At 38.3% G+C, this 17866-nt stretch overlaps 1 protein-coding gene across 2 annotated transcripts in view; it reads left to right on the top strand.

Moving 5' to 3' along the window:
- Window positions 1-17866, top strand: part of APBA2 (amyloid beta precursor protein binding family A member 2) — a 94810-nt gene that overhangs the window by 73851 nt on the left and 3093 nt on the right. For both annotated transcript variants that reach the window (XM_086620072.1, XM_086620073.1), the window contains 4 exons: window positions 7093-7278; window positions 10582-10761; window positions 12078-12290; window positions 13102-13221. In XM_086620072.1, the coding sequence (XP_086476198.1) occupies window positions 7093-7278; window positions 10582-10761; window positions 12078-12290; window positions 13102-13221 (699 nt within the window). The remainder of the gene's footprint in view (window positions 1-7092; window positions 7279-10581; window positions 10762-12077; window positions 12291-13101; window positions 13222-17866) is intronic.

Genomic DNA, 17866 nt, shown 5'->3' with positions numbered 1-17866 from the left:
AAGCTATTCATATCTTGCCATTTTTAACATTTAACCTCCATTTGTCCCATAAATCACATCTGAGCTACCATCCTCTTTGTCTTAGGTAAATTATTAATTATTCATATTAAAGAAGCATCTAGAGACCACAGCAATGATCAGCCTCATCTTCTAGGAATACATATATATATTCAATAAGAGGCGATCTTTTTAAGAAGGACTTTTTAAAAGGAATTTAGCATTAAATACATATAACTTATCCATGAATCCCAACACTTAGTATAATAATCTCACAAGATCTCTTAGACTTAGATCATACTTGTAGAAAGTCTTTAAAGCTTCATTCTTATGAGAGGCTTTGAAAAGTGGATTTTAGTGACTCTTTTGTTTTAGTTTTCACTAAAAACCTCCACTGTATGCAGCTAATAGCAGCTGAAAAATGGTAAGACCTCAAGTAGCATTAAAGAACAAAACATTCAGAAAGTGCTTACTTAGGCTAAATATAGCCAAACTAGAAAATTCATCTTGTAGTATTTGGAAAAATGGTTGGAGTGACCTTATGCTGTCCTATCAATGATACTCTTCCAGAACTTAGGAAGGTAGTATTTAGTCTTTTTTTTTTTTTTTTTTGAGCAGAGCAGACCAATGATTATAGGTAAGTTTAACTGTCATAAAGATATCAAAACAAACCCTTTGTAGGCAGTTTGTGAGTGCAGATGTGCAAGAGTCAGCACAGATTTATCAGAAGTAGATCATGTCAAATCAATCGTTTTCTTTTGTGACGAGGAATATATTTGTCCATGGCACAGAAGCAGTGCACATCACCTATGGACTTTTATCTCATATAATAGAGGCTTTTATCTTATCTTATATCTTATCTTATAAAAGGCTTTTATCTCATATAATATTTTCTAGACTGTATGATCTAGATACAAGAGATACAAGCAGGCTAAAAAATTTCTAAGAGTGTACTTACTTCTGATATATTGCCATATAGATGGCAATATAAAGAGATAAAGAGCAGAGGGAGACTCACAAGCGTGTTTCTTTGATGCAATACTGTTCAATATTTTCATAAGCAACTTGGAAGATGGAAAGAGAAAATGGTTACCGAACTTGTATCTTGGTGTATAAGATCAGAAATATCATGGCTAACTGAAGAAATGAGTTGAAACTATAGGGGATCTTTCAACAGAGATAAATGTAGCACTCTACGTTTAGGATTTTCTTTTGTTTTCAGTTAGTATGTAATTTATTTTTCTAACAATGCAAACCATGAGGCATCCCCTTCTTTCTGAAATTTAAGAGAGCTTTACTATCTTTTAATGTGACAGTGATGGTAGTGTCTCCAGGAAACGGATAATTTTTCTTTTAACATGAACAGATGCCCTTAACGTGCCACTAGAACTCCCAAGAGATGGAGCCAGATGAAGATCAGAATATCCCATCTGACATGGGCAGCAGTATTTACAATCTGCCATCCGTAAATCATCCTGATACTGCATTTCATCCATGATAACCAATACCACTGTTTGTTATGGCTCAGCATTTTTTTGATCTCACAGTAAACATGCATCATCCAGAGAGTATATTATCAAAGCTTATGACTACTTTTTACATCAGCAGAAAATAAAATGCTAGCAATTATCAGTGTAAAGATGACTGGAGACAATTATTGAACAGCTACAGTTTATAGTTGGAATGTATGGCAGAAAATAGGTAAGCTCTCTTTGTTGAGTAGGGATTAGTCTTAGTGGAAGTCACTCCCTTCTTTAAATAGTTCAGCATTTCAGCTGAACACCAACCCTTTTAAAAATAAAAAGGAGACTATTTTAAAAATAAAAAGGTCTGCCCTCTCTTTTGAAGCAGACAATAAACACTTTGTCAGAGTAACTGTTATCTTATTCTTTTGATTCCCCTGAGATTTCTAGTGATATAAAATGCAATGCAGCATGAGGAATGGTGTCTAGTATGTTCAACTAGATGAAAATAGCAATCTTGGAAATTATTATAATACCAAGCTCTCTGGCATTTGCCCTCGATTTTTTGCTTTCTTTCTTTTTTTTTTTTTTTTACAGTGAGTCTTTCAGAGAGCTGCAAGAGGTGTTATTCCCATGACTTTTGAGCATTGCTGTGGGCATGCTTTTGCATTTTTGGTTTGGTAATATTTTTCTGTGCTAGTGAAGTTTCCTGACTGGTGTAATTACTGTAGGTCTGTTTCAGCTGGTGTGGCAGCTGGCAGAGACAATCTGTTCTTTCATGGCTTTATCAATTATATGAAACCTATTTCTGCAGCGTGCCATCCGTGTTGTAATCCATCTGTAGTGTTGTATAGCTCACACAAGGTAGCAGCTGATTTGGAATGTAAAATTCTCAGTTAGAAAATGACATGCAGCAGGGTTCAAAATGCCGAGTAGCACCAGTGAGATGCATTTCCATGCTGACACAAAGGCAGCTCTGGTGATCTTCTTGCCCTCAGCAACACCAGGAAGCGGCACCCTTGCCGCTTTTTAGTGGCTTATGTGTTTAGGTGCTGACGACATTCAGCCCAAGGTGACCACCTGTTTAGTACATGTGGTAGAAGCAAACTCTGGTTTGGCCACGCGCCTGCTTTGTATGAGCACAATTCTTCCCCGTGCTGCAGCTTTGCAGGCTTGCAGTCAGTGCATGAAAACAGCACAAATGTCACAGCAGCCTCTTCCATCTTCCTGCTCATTCATTGAGGAGAAGCTGGAAGTGAAGCAACAGGAAAAACTAGCAGAGAAAAATAAATATATAAAGGTCATGTGTGTGTGCAGAGCCTCTGGTAGATGACTGGTTCTGTAAAATCATCTGACTCGTTAGGCTGTCTAATTCACACTCCCACAGAACTAACATCACTTGACAGCTTGGAAAAACACTTACTTGAAGAGGAAAACCTCCTTCAGGTGTTTAGGTTTCAAGAGGGACAACGAACAGGATTTTGAAAGAGTTCTTTAGAAAGGAAGGGAGATTCTGAGAACAGGGAATCTGGACAGGAGAAGACAGAACAAGGGTTTTGAAAAAGGCCAAGAGAGAGGCTGAATTTCTAAGGACAAATATAACGATAACAAGGATGGAATGGATGGAACTAGCAAAGGGATGAGGGAAAGAATAGAGAAGCAGATGGGCAGAGATGGAGGGGTTCATGAGAAAGTAACAACAGAGGAGAGAGCATGAAAATGAGAGAATGGTAATGGAAAATAGAGTGGAATGGAATATGGAGTGATAAAGGAAAAAGTCACATCACGAGTAAGTCAAAAGTAAAGATGTGTTTACAGTCACTATATATTGTTTGCCTTATTCCTAATTGTAATTGCATCAGACAGGAAAAAGGTGGGAGGGAGTGGGGAAATAACTACTTTCACCCCTACAAGGGGAAAATAGAAAAAAAAAACTTGGAGTAACTTCTGCGAGATGATAAGGACAGAAAGACTTTCTTGGCAGGTGAGATTAAATGCATTCATTTTCCCAGTCCATTCACTCTTGTGCACACTGCATGTATGATTACACCCTTACAGAATGCTTAGTGCAGACTGCTGAAAAGCAATTATCTCTGCAGAGCTCCCAAGTTCCTGCTGAGAGATGTCCATTATAAAACATTTTTCCATACTGAGAGAAGTGCTATAAATCCTCCTGAACCCCTGCAATCCTTAGGGACACCCTCCAAACCATCTCTTAACCATCATCACTTTTCATAGTTTAGGGATAAGCATAGAACATTTTATTTCAAGCCTGAGAAGAATCATTATAATAATTTTATGGGTAGTGATTCTTTTCAGTAAGACAGGTGGTTTTAAGAAAGAATGATTATTTTTGGTTTTTTCTCTCTGTCAAGTTAAATTGTACTGAAATTCTTAAAACAATTACTCTTGTCGACTTGAAGAACAATCTTTCTCTCTTAGGCCTTAGAGATTTGTTCAACTAATGGTAAACTAATACCTAGCTGTTTATATAAAAGATGCTGCCGCTTATATAAATGATGGAAATCATACATTATCTTACACCACATTATAGGTTTTTTTGGAAGATCAGCTATCGAGGGAAACCCTGCCACTACAGACACAGCAAGGAGGGTATCTCAGTCATCTGATATAATTTAGATGAAAACTGATCTCATGCTGCTTAGCAGGATATTCTGAAACAAATCAAGAGCCACTAGCAAATAATTCTAAAAAAACCAAAACAAACAAACCTGTATGCAATTTTTCTTTCTTCACAGTAGAAATATCCACATATATATCCAAGCAGATGCCAAAAGCAGCAGAGACAACCTCAGTCTTGGCTAAGAACCAAAGATGTTTTAGACACCAGAAAGCAATTTACTGACTTAAACCTAATAGAGATCACAAAGTAAACCAAAACAAATTGATTCAATAATAAATATTTTTTTATTCCAATTCAGGCAGAATTTGGTGAATATTTTTAGCTGTTTGGGCAGGGGCAGGGGTGGAAGGAGACATCCTCAGCTAGTTTGATCAATAAAACTATTATGCTTCTGGTTGTTTCCAGTTGGAGCAATAAATAAACGTCTGGAAAACCCTCCAGACTGACCAATGACCCCAGCAAGAAGGAATTTGCAGATGGGCCCTTTCTGTTTCTTAAAGAAGAGAACAGTTCATCTCTACCATGGCAAAACACGTAAAGAAATGAAATGATAGAAAACGAAGCTAACAAAGCATGGTTTGGAGGCACTTTCTTGGTCTTTGTTTCAGTAGAAAGCTTTATCTTAATTAAAATACGTACTTAGCATAAGGTTTTCAAGTAAGAAATATCCAGTTTAAGAAACTTATAAAGCTCAGGTTTGAAATGTCCCATAAAAATAGGATTTGGACTCTGTTTTGCCTTAAAACAAGGATGTTCAACCAATGGCAACAGATTGGATTCAGTACAGCACACCAGCCACGTCTGAGAGCTGAATTAATTCCCCTGGCAGCCTGCTATTGAAGTTGCCTCTCATGAGCCTCCTGCGGCCTCCTCTTTGTCCCACAAGAAGGTCCCCCATCGCGTGACCATTCTAACAGGACACAGGTGTTTGACTCGCGTGATGGCAAAGCAGAGTCTGGCTTTGTTTGGAACTGAGAAGGAGCAAAGGCTGACGGCTCAAGTCCAGAGAACGAGCACCTCAAGCCAGATGGTGCTATGTGGGCAGCCGCAGGGTGAGGAGGGACAGCACAGTCACGTGGTGAACAACAACATGCAGTCCTTGAATGTCTCCTCAGGAAAAAACGTAAATCATCACTGCCTTAAAATACCGTTTTACGGCTTCTGTGGGCCCTTATAGCTAGGAGGCTTTTTCTAATATTTTGTCCAAATTGTTAAAATATATGCCAGACCAGCATTCCTAACATAAATTATATTACCTTTTTTCCCTAGGAATTTCTCTTCCTCCATAATTATACACAGATTTCAGGAACAGTGGGGTTTTTTTTTTTCAACGCACTTAAGGGAAGTACAGTCAACCAGTTTACTTGATTGCATGAGCATTCCTAAAACTCTCATTTTAAACCTAAAAGGTTCTTACCATTATGGAACATCTTGCATAGCAACATGCCTTCCTGGGAACTTAGAGAAGCTGTGGCTTTTTTTTTTTTTTTTTTAAAAAAAAAAAAAAAAGAGAAATCAGGTTACTTATACAGTATCTTGACTAAAACCTATATGAAGGTACAAATAATTGTCTAAAAATTAGTGTTAAAAAAGCATATAATTTTGTCTTTGCAGTCCTAAATATATCAAAATCCTTTAAAATTATCACTGTAGCAATGTCACATAATTGTTTTATTAAAATAACATTATTTTACATATAGAAACCTTTTAATGAAAATGATACTGCTAGCTGTTGAGCCTCATTAATTTACTCATACTTAATGCTGAGTTCAGAAATAATAAAACTTATTAAGAGTTCATCCTTAGTGGTGCACAGAAACTGTTATGAAATGTCCTTGAAGGTTCTTCCTTCTGGAACCTCATTGCTCTTTTATATAAGAAACAGTTGACAGAAGAACTAGATATGGAAACAAAAGCTAAAATAGCAATATCTGAAATAAAACAAGTTGAGTGACCAAACATATCCTTCTCCGACTACAAACATGCACTCAAGCTTTCATTTGTCCAAGGCAACTCAATACTTAATCAAAGTCACCGGATAATGATATATTCCTGTGAGAAAACATTTGGAAGTAGTAGGTTGGGATTTCCCTCCTAATAGCAGAAAGTAAAATAAGAGTTTAAAAGACTAAAGTAATTAGAAAGCTGCAGAGCTCAGGGATTTGAGTTAGAGTCAGGAAGTTTAAAGACTTCTTATATTCAGTACTCCTCATGTGCTCTTACATAAGAAACGTTCATTAGGATGAAGCTTGGATAGGTTTCCACAAAATCATTCTCATAGGCAATGGCTCCTCTGAGTTGTGTTCTTCCAGCACAACCAAACTGGCAGCCTAATGACATTGACTGGAATAGGATTTTGACTGTGAGCCCAGACACTAGACCGCTTCCCTCCAAACTGATCTGAGATGTGTAGGTAGCCAGAAAAAAGTATTAAAAATTCTGCCTCCAGGGAAGGTGAAATACTGCCTTCGTAGCTCTTTACAGAGAAAGTATCACTTTGCCATGTATGAGAAAATGTTACCTGAGATATTATTGCTGTTATAGGACATGATTAAAACAAAATAATAAGGAAATTATAATGTTTTCTCATATATTTATATATGCCTTCCCTAAAACTTGTTCTGTCATTATGAAATACATCTGCTTCATTCAGCAAAACCAATACAAAAGGGAAACAAAATTTTCTAACAGCATGAAAACGTTTATAAACATTACTATAGATCTTCATTATTGCTTTACAGTGTCAACCATGTTGTATTTCCTCAGGCAACGCTTGCATTGAAGCCAATTTCTTGAACAGTGACCATGCCTTCAGTTAGAGTTCGAGCCCATTGACTGCATAGGGAGTGTCAGATCTGGGCCCACAGGGAGTGTGTCTGTAGCTTTTGTCATTCTCAAGCAATAGGCCACGAAGAAGAGGGAAGATGCAGCATTTGTAGAATAACAGCAGGCACGAAGAATGACTTTATTTCTCTTTGCTTTATGTAGGAAACAATGATGGATCACGCGCTGCGCACCATCTCGTATATTGCTGATATTGGTAACATCGTGGTTTTAATGGCACGCCGCCGCATGCCAAGGTCAGCTTCTCAAGACTGTATTGAAACAACTCCTGGTGCCCAGGAAGGAAAGAAGCAGTACAAAATGATATGCCATGTCTTTGAATCAGAGGATGTAAGTAAATGGAATTAAATTTATTTAAACAACGCGTGTCTTTTAGAGGATCTCTGAAATTACAATTTCTTGAATGAATTTTTGCTGTCAATAATCTTTTCTGATTGAAGCTACAAGTAATCTGTGGAAGCATTAGCCAGTTGTTTGTTCATACTCATATCTCTTTTCTGTCTCCACAATTTCACGTTGCAAATTCACGTCTCCTCTTCGGTCCCAAAATACCCACTCTTTGTCCCATGCGTTACAGAATCATTTGTGTTGTTTCAACAACGCTTCCCCACGTGCTTTAGTACCTAATTATTTGGAGTTGTCTGGAAGTAGACAGCCATTCATGGCCAAAATTAATTTATGGGCTATCAAATTGATCATTCATCTTGGATTGGATCCTTTAGTCCAGCAGGTTGGCATATAATCCTCCAGACACTTGGCAATGAGGTGGAACCATTCTGGACCTCTTTCAAACTGAAGCTAAGTTGCTGAGAACATCTACCAACTTGGTGGGCCTGGCACATGTTGCCCTCTACCCAGTCCTTGTTCCCTTACGGCTGGCTTACCTGTAGTTGATACACGTACTCTCAAACATGCAATTTGATCCTTTGATGTTTAAGAACACATTCAGCTGTTTATTTTTCAGTTATCTTTTCTCATCTCTAGCAAAGATTATGAATTAAAAATTTTATATAAATGCAATAGAGCTAAGAAAGTTTAGTTCTCTATATTTATAGAAATTTTTCTTCAAATTTTAGCAATTCTTAAGTAAAAGGCTAGGAAGAACTCACCCTCACTACTCTCTCAGAACATCAGTACAACAGAAAGCATAATTTCAGTCATTTTTTGCCATAAGATACTCTGAGATCCAATAGCATATTAGCCCCAAACCACTTTTTGTTAAAATTCCGTTTAGAAAAGGAGGGACCACTTCAGAATTTAGTTCAAATTTTCAGTTGCGTCAGAAATACCAAAAGATGAAAGAACCTTGCTCTACTGCTGTTGTATATCCAGGTTTGTTTTTGTAGCGAAATAGATATTTGTGTCTGAAGTGGCAGACCAGGGGACTTCAACTTAAAACATTTACGGAACAAAATACCAAGCTAGTAAAACAGAAAAAGCAAAAGTTGTTGTCTGTTTCTAACTTGACAGTTGAGATACAGGTATCAGTAAGAGGCAGTACTAAACATTCCTGACCATCGTTACATAGGAATAGCTTTATAATTTCTGTCATACCAACTCAAAGAGAATTGAGTTCTTCAGTTCAGACAGTCTTAACTCACAGATTGCATGTTTTTTGAGCTAAGCAATAATTTTCATTATTTAAAAGCAATTAAGCCTGTGAAGGAGAACTGGCATTGTCTAAAGGTTAGAGTGCTAGACTGGGATTGTTCTCAGACCTAGTTATCTCAGCTCTGCCACTGCTTTGCTGGGGTGACCTTTTCAAACAACTTAATTACATTATCTCCAAGTTGTGCATAATGCTGAAGGCTTCCATAAACATTCATAAAAACTCGGAGATACAGGTAAAATTAAGATGGGAGAACTGGCTATTACTAGCAGTAATAGAATATCACATCTATAAACATGTTGGTTTTGAGAATGTAGAATAGAGGTAAAGGACTAACTACAGAGAAAACAATGGCACTGGAGATGAAAAAAAGAAGTCAGTAAGGACTGATGATAAACTTGAATAATGGAACAATATAAAAATGTTCTCAATGACTTCTGTACTACTGTACTACTACAAACCTATTGGTATATTGGTAAGATTCAAAAAGATATTTTAAAATATGAAGGAACGGTTTGTGACTGGCTAGGCTAATTATGTCCTTGATGTGGTAAAATCATTTTCCAGTCAAGCAGATTGGTGCTTTTGTGTTCTGCAGCACAAATGAAATAAGAAAACCACCCTTTAGCATCAAAGAAAACCCTGCGTAGATGATTGGTAGATGGCAAGATTTAGATTTACAACGTTGTCCAGACTACCCTATCCATTCATAATGCATTTAGCACATACCTGCTGTCTAAGAAAGCATATTGCATTTCCAAATAGTTTTATAGGTTTGATTAGTAATATTTTAAGAAAGTTATGTTGTAAGATGCAGTTAACTCCTCCTCAGATCGCTGGGAGTTACTCATATCCCCTGATGACAGAACACAGTTCCTGAAAACCACAAATATACAAAATGCAACATGGCATTCTCCTGTGAGCTGCAATAAACTCAGAATAGGAAAATTACAAAAAAATGAAGGGTAGATGTTGACTACAAATTCCTTTTCCTTATGCCTACTTCTGTTTCTCTGTGCTCCATTGCCATCTAGTGGAACAAGAAAGTAAATTTTATGGCTGTTAAGTAATTCTTCAATTAGTTGACTTTTGCAGTGTGCTGAATGTGCAAAGTTGTTAGTAGTATCATCATCGGTTTCATAGATTTCTTCCAATGTATATGTATTTCTGACACATCCAAATACCAGTCACTGTAATGTTTCCTTAATTGTACTCACTATACAGCCCACTGTAATGGGAAGTCACCTTTTATCGCACACTGTAGTAAAATGCATGTGCAGGTAAGTGCTCCAAAAATTCATAAAGACACAGGGGATTTTGAAGAGTTGTTCTTAACATTAACAAGCTATAATCATGGCTCTGGCTGCATTCTCGAAAGCATCCCTGACATTGCTAGTCAAGGTGTTAACGGGAATAGCTGTCATAGATGTGCAGTGGTTAAGTAGGGCTATTACTGGTTTGCTGAGAATACGAGACAGGTATCACGGCAGTAATAGGAGAGCAGATGGTTTTGTTGAAGCAGTGTTTTCAGTCCTATAAAACCAAGGTGGAGAAGCAGCAGGTGACACAACCACCCAAATCACCAGTGCATACATGTCCGTGGAGGCATGTGCAAGCAGAGCATCCGTTCTCTCATCACTCCTGCAAATATACTGTGATCAGAAACAGGGTTTGTGACAGTCTTTTCTTAAGCTCTGTTCTGTATCGGTACAAAGCCAGTGCTCTCCAGTGTTCCTTGGAACGGGTACATCAATAGCATATGGCTGCTTGCTACTGCCAAGTACTGATGAGAGGAGACCAGCAGGGATTTTAAATGGAGTTTGCAATTTGATTTTCGATGTAAAGGATTCTTTCTGTACAACTGACCTTAAAATGACTTTATACCCATACTAACGTAGCAACTTTACAGGATCCTTTATTTTGACTTTGTCTTAAAATCCAGTCTCTCTCTTGTTTCTCATGGTTTCAGTGGTAAACTGCTTATCAGTCCTTTCTCTGAGCTGTGTTTTGTTCTAACATTCTAGGCACAGCTGATAGCTCAGTCAATCGGTCAGGCTTTCAGCGTGGCTTACCAAGAGTTTTTAAGAGCCAATGGAATTAACCCAGAGGATCTCAGTCAGAAAGAATACAGTGACATCATCAATACCCAAGAGATGTACAATGATGATCTCATACACTTTTCCAATTCAGAAAACTGCAAAGAGGTAAACTAGTTTTGGAATTTCATTTCAGATTGATCCATTTTTTCAGAGGAATGTAGTTCTCACGGAAATATCTTTTTTATGTTTTACCAACGTATTGATACAGAAACAGAGATGACAATCCATTTTAATGCATGTTGTAAGTGATTTCTTACCTAATAGATACAAGGACCACGAGTCTGGGATGCTGTTGCACTGAGCAGGCCAATTTCTCTTCCTCTATTAGAACACCAGCAAAACTGCCGCATGAAATGGAGTTTCACACTCATAATGCATGAAAAGGCATGAATTTCCCTTAAGTGCCCCAAATTACACAACTGTAACTTTACATTTGATTTTGGATGTAATGGATTCTTTGTGTATGACAGCATATATTTCCCATTTTGCATTTCATACGAAAGTCACTGTAATACTGGGCACTGCAAACCAGCGTGCGGCAAGTGCAGTTGCACCCACATCTGCTTTGTCTTACTTTGCTGCAGCGGGATAGGGATTCGGCCTGCGTTCCGAAGGTCAGAGTTTCTATGATGAGTCCTAAAGCAATCTGACTTCGAGAGGAACTGCAAATTGCTTAATACTTCAGTCACAGCTTTCCTACTTATATTCATTTCTTCTAGCATTTCAGGGTCTTTTGTACAGCATGTGTGTTCTTGGGAAGAGAGCGTTTTTCACCTATACCTGCAGACAGAAAGGTTATGATTTGATGTATAGTTTTATGCATTTGCAGTCACGGGGTATCAATAAAGTGTTTTCAAGTCGTCATTTACATTACATCAGCAATCTTAGATTAACATGCTATGCACAAGTATATCCAATAATGTTAATAATAATAATAATAATAATAGTAAAAATAATAATAGTAATAACAGCAACAATAATAATCAAGAGATCCTTGCCTGAAAATAAGGACAGACAAACCGTGAGATCAAGAGACAACTTGAGCAGTGATGGCAGAAGCGGAGCTGAACTCAAGCCTGTGTTCCAGGCCAGAAAACGAGAAGGATAAAAACTTCTTTGGCATTCATTTATTTGGTATTCAGTTCCAGTGCATTCTATAGAGTTAACCAATGTGTTAGTTTTTTGCTTATTATACGAACCTATATGACCTTCAACAAACAAGTGGAGGATACCCCTGAAAAGAAATAGGTACGTGTTACACAGTTTTAACAGCATTTTTGAAGTCATGTTACTACAAATAATAGAATTAATTTTGTAATTTTTAGGTGTTACTCAGGAACTACTGAGATGCAAGTGCTCAAATTTAGATGAATCAAAGCAAAAAACGTTGTTGTTTTTTTTTTTTTCTTCTTTAATTGCAGCTCCAGCTAGAAAAACACAAGGGAGAAATTCTTGGGGTAGTGATTGTGGAATCTGGATGGGGATCCATTCTACCCACCGTTATCCTGGCTAACATGATGAATGGAGGCCCTGCAGCACGTTCAGGAAAACTAAGCATTGGAGACCAAATTATGTCCATTAATGGGACCAGTTTAGTTGGTCTACCTCTTGCAACATGCCAAGGGATCATAAAGGTACCCCAAACTTACAACTATATGCTGTAGATTGTAAGCCAGCAGAGATGTAATATTCTGACAAGTAACCCTGTAGATTTCCAGCAGGTACAATTTTTCATATCTCTGAAAAAAGAAAAAATAATATCTGTTGTTAACAAAAAGTAGAATTAGAAACAAAAGACTCGGGGGCAATAACGTACAGAAAATTAGGACTGGAGAACTTGACTGCAGCTTTGTTACTGGACTACAACAAACGAGGCCAGGTCTGAAAAACTTACGTAAATTAAGTTACTTAGCTATCTTAAAGTTTGAGGCTTCCTCATAGCCTCCAATTTAAAGTCCGAGGATTAAAATCTACTATGCTTCTTTGGGCTCCATGTAGATGAAATTGATGGAGACTGGTAAACTACAGGACAGATCAAGTGAGTACACGAAGATTCCCCAGACATGATGGAATCTCAGAACGCACTGCCTTTTGTCGCTGAGACTAAATGTAATGTCTGTGCAGATTCACCAAAAGCAGCAGCAGGAGATTAACTAGCCAGATGCTGGTAAAGGGTGTGCAGTAGTCAGCTTTGTTTTTTCTTGAAAACGTCCTTGAAGTTTCTATGGAAACTAAAGACAAAGTTTTGATATGTCTTGTTGGGCCAAATAGCTTAGGAAAGAAATGAAACAGAAAAATGTATCTCTAAGTTAACAACAGGCTTCTGTTAACTTTAGTTGTTCTTTCTCAGATCAGCTGCTTTGCACTCTTGCAATTAGGAAACCACTAATGAAAGAGCAAATTAAGATCTATTTCAGAAATATTAACTTTTCCAATATCTCACAGGGTCTCAAGAATCAGACGCAAGTCAAACTGAACATCGTCAGCTGTCCGCCTGTTACTACTGTCCTCATAAAACGGCCGGACTTAAAATACCAGCTGGGCTTCAGTGTACAGAATGGAATTGTAAGTTTCTGTGCTCAGTGATTGTTTTGAGGTTTTTTCTTTTTTTTTTTCTTTCAAGAAACACACTAAAGTACTGAAAAAATCCGTGCACATGACCATGCTTTTTGTACTGTGATCCCTTAATTACAACCTTATAATCACATCTCTGAGTAATATAATGCAAATGAACAACACCAGGAGAACAAGCACTGCCATTCTTGAGGGATTTTCTTACATAATACAGCCACAAGATTTATAGTCCAGATTGTTTGGTGCAGTATCTGGATCAACTAATTCATGTATAACTCTGTCATTAGTGCACCAGAATTGCAAAGAAAACAGTTACGCTGAAACAGGTTTTTACAATTATAACATTCTGATCTTATCTCTAATCCTGTTTCTCTTTTTTAAACTTCAGCACACACTCACTAAGACTTAATTTTTCTACTGCTGTGCGTAATTTATGTGGATCACATGGTAGTGGGCAAGGGAATGTAGTTGTGACCTCCTGTGGTTAAAACTAAACACCTCTCACTACAAGTAATTATATAGGTGGTGGCCCAGGTTTCCCTTCTCTGTATGCTGCCGTTTCCCTGTAGTAACAATAGCAAACAGGAGAATGAATGTGGCAGGTAACACTTACCCAGGGCAGCTTAGGGTCCTCCTCTTGTGGTTCTTCCTTCCCAAGCCATTCTCTGACACCTTTCCAAAGCCAACTCCCAACACAACTAGCTCAGGTAGTCACATGGCCTTTCTGGGGGCTGATACTAGCATTAGGGACTGTCTGTAGTGCAGGACCATCACCATCTCCTCTTCCTCCAGTCTAGGAAAAAAAATAATCAGGCTGCTCACACAGAAAACCACATCACAAAAGACTGTGGGCTCTGGTCCCCTGTTCTGTGAAACTCATCGATTGAAGTTGCCAGATTTCTGTTTGCCACCCTTGGAAGAGTAGCAGGTAAATCCACAGGATATGGTTTATGGGTCTTACCGTGCTTTAGCAAACAGATGGCTCATTAGTGGATCTCCAGCTCTGGTAGCTATTTCCAAGTTATTATTGTACCTAAGTTTTAAGTGTTCCTACCTAAGATCACACATGATGTTGTGGTCATAGCAGAGACTGGTATAAAGAACACCACTACGAGCCTTGCTCCAGCAGGAAGCACTCTGACATGATACTGACCCCAGGTTGACATCCTTCAGAAGCAGAAGTTTAAAGTATTTGTCATGTTTGAGATTAATGCTGACACGTGAGTAAAGAGAGGGCCATGAAAAAATACAGAAAAATCAGGTGTGTGGTATGTTTGTCCTCCTTTGCCTGTGCCCTTTCACCCACATGTATGGATATGTTAAGTGGATATGGTTATTGCTGGTAGTTCACTCTGTGTTAGCAAATCTCAAGTCTTGGGATAAAAAGGATGAAAGGGATGGCATCTGGTTTTACAAGTTACAGAGTCAGTGAGACTCTATTCATCTTGTCCCAGCTAATCATCTACATAACTGGAGCCTTACTTGAGTAAATTCTGCAGACGGTGGTTGCTTTCTTTCGTAGCGTGCCCACTCCGTCTGCTGGCCGTTTGTCATATTCACCACACTGGATGGTCATAATTCATTCCAGTTAAATGAGCAACATTTTAAATGACATCCAATATAAAGTTTACCAAATTCAGCATAAAAATCCTTCTCAGATAACAAAAAAAGCAAGCCTTGTAAACACGGTTCATTTATGAATAGTCCGTGTTTGAACAGGAAAGCCAATGAACAAAGAGCAGAGATGAGCATCTTTCGTTAGGCTGCTGTGTAGACAAGCTTGTGGGCCGTAAGTCCTTCCTCACATAAACTCTCCCTCACTTAACATTTGAAAATACAACTCTGCGAAGTGTGTCTCTCTGGTAGTTTGACATTGAACTTTTATAAAACCGGTTTTGTAATCGCCAACAATTGTTATAAATTATGATGGGACTCAGAAATAACATCCTTATTCTTTGTTGGCTCAGCATTAGCGCAGTGAAGAAAGAAAGGGCTTGCCAGAACGGGTATAATTAAATGTCTCCTGCTGCTATGCCATTACCTCATTATGTGTGCAGCTGGTGCTTATTTCTGTGCCTTTTCTGAGAGCACTTTTGCAGTGGTTCCTTTTCACTCTGCCTACCTCATCTGTGCAGGATGTTCAGCTATTATTATATCAGTGAACAGCCCGTAAACAACCTGGATGTACAAAAGTGCTGTCTGAGGTGGGTTTTGCTTGCATGGGGTGTCAGGAAGATGCAGCAACTGGGCTGCTGCAGGTGACTGTTTTAGTGTATCCTGTATAGTTTAATTAATGCAAAGCCTGAAGTTGTGCTTCATGGAGCACTAGGAGTGCCAGATTTTGGAAGTTCTGGTTAGGGAACAGAACAACATAAACTAGAGTGATAATTTTGCAAAATTCTGCTTGCAATAATGATGCAAATAGTCTTCATGGCTCTTGAAAGCTACTGATGTAGCTTCATCACATTTATAAAAGGAATCTAAAATTTGAACTGTAAAACATTAAGAAAAAAAATATTGTGCATACATATGAAACAGGTATGAAAGTTGTGTGATGAGGAGGTGAACATAAGGTGACCTATCAGCCACCACCTGAAAATCATTGTATTACACTTCTTTTTAAAATTACAATCTTTAAATACAAGTGGTCCTCTCATATCACAGCATTATCTTGTTTCCTAGATTATGAAAAAATCTGTGTACTACCAGTTGTATTTTTACTGTTGATAATGCACCACTTCTCAGTCTGGACCTCACAGCTCAGACACTTCCTCCAAGAAGTGTATGTACCCCATCTCTAGCCTAGCACAATTCTATCTAAAAATATAGTAAAGCGAGGTCAAAACTTAACAGAATGGACAGTTACTCTTCCTTCTTTGTTTATATTTATTGAAACTGTCTGAGAAAAAAAAACATACAGGGTTTAAATAGAGTAATATAGGAGTGAGATGAGGAGAAACCTGGTCTAATAGGGTATAGTTAAGGCATGTACACAGAATAAACAGTTAGTTTGGCTTTTGCACTGTTCTGTCCTTAATGTTTTGCTACACAATGTGCAGCTGCAATAAAACTGGTTGTGAAGCTACTGAAGTTTCACACGTGATGCACCACAGCTTGTCTAAGACACTGCAGAATGAACTGAACCAGTAGTTTACACCTTTCCTCTTTTTTGTTTTCCCTTCAGCTTACACAGTAAATGGAGTACAGCTGTCACCATGTTGAAGAAGTATAGCAGGCTAAGCAATCCTGGCTGATTAGGATCGTATTTACTTTGTGGTACTGCTCAGCTTAAACTCACCAGCGTGCTCTGCCACAGCTCCACTGGCTGGAGACAAAAGTGTTAAGGCTGCTTTGAGTCAGCCACTTGCAAATACAGGAGCCACATAAACGTTTGCTTTAAGTACAGTGTATTTCTTTACATCCGCATTCTGTCCCTACCGTAACGGGATCTGCGAGGCCAGAGAGCCACTTGGGCTCTGTGTCTCTTTTATCTTCCTACCTCGTTAAAATAGTTAATGCTTGCTAAAAGGAAGCCGACTCCCTTCCCTGGAGAGAGATCCCATTCTTGAATGCAGAGACCACTTCCTATGTCTGAGGCTGTTAGAAAGAATAAATTCACTGACGGTATTAAAAGTGCTTTGAGAGCCACACAATGAAAGGTGCTCTGGCTAAACACGCAAGCCGTTATCTTTTCCTGCAATGCCAGTGGGGTGAGAGGTCACATTTCCATTTGCTCTGAAAGCTTTTATTTCAACTGGCTGTATCTATTAGGATATCTCTATATTTTCTTTTATACTGTGAAAAATATATTTTACAGGGGTTCTTTTGGCACATTCGGCTTTTTGTCCTTTCAGATTACTGCACACAATCCCCAACAGCAAGGAGCAAACTCTAACAGCGAGTTAATTGAGAAGCTTCCTGTAAAAGAGACGATCTATGTAGTACGCTTGTCAGCTGTATGATTAGAAACAATGCATTGTACATGACTGAAATTCAAGACACAATTCTGAGAAGGGTCCTGATGGTGCCTCTATCCATAAAAGTTCATCAGAAATACTTTATGAACCACAGTAGGTAAAACTCAGCTACTAGTGATAGAGTGGTGGAAGAGAAGTCTCACTGCATGAGAAAGTGGTTTTTTAAGAAGGCTGAGAAAGGCCATATATTTTCACTCCCCGTATCAAGCCAAACCGAACTTTGAGTAAGAAAGGATTTCGTTTTTTATAGCATTGTTGTTTGTGAAGAGGAATTTAAAGGAAACTGATAGTGTCATACAGAAAAGATTCTGGTCAACCACAGACAATGTTTCACCTTCAGTGTATTCCGGCTTGGCTATCTCCCTTCCTACTGTGTTTCTGAATTAGATTACAAACTCACTAGGACACAAGCCACTTCTTGTCGTACTTGTATTTACCTCTGAGCAAATTACCAGATCTCAGCAAATAATTATTCTTGGGCATATGATTCTAACCATTGACAGTAACTGCAGAAACAGCCATTGCTGGATGCTGTAGCACTCATTTCTTTTCCTCCAAGAACAGGTTTTTCTCAGTAAATAAAAGGTAAATCTCAGCACTGCTAAGCTCTGTTCCAGAGATTCAAGCTATACACTATCTGCCTCATGTGCCACATGAGC

The sequence above is a fragment of the Tauraco erythrolophus genome, chromosome 14 (assembly GCF_009769465.1).
Source record: "Tauraco erythrolophus isolate bTauEry1 chromosome 14, bTauEry1.pri, whole genome shotgun sequence".
Lineage (NCBI taxonomy): Eukaryota > Metazoa > Chordata > Aves > Musophagiformes > Musophagidae > Tauraco > Tauraco erythrolophus.
The sequence above is the reverse complement of the archived record's forward strand: the minus strand, read 5'-3'. Positions and strand labels throughout refer to the sequence as shown.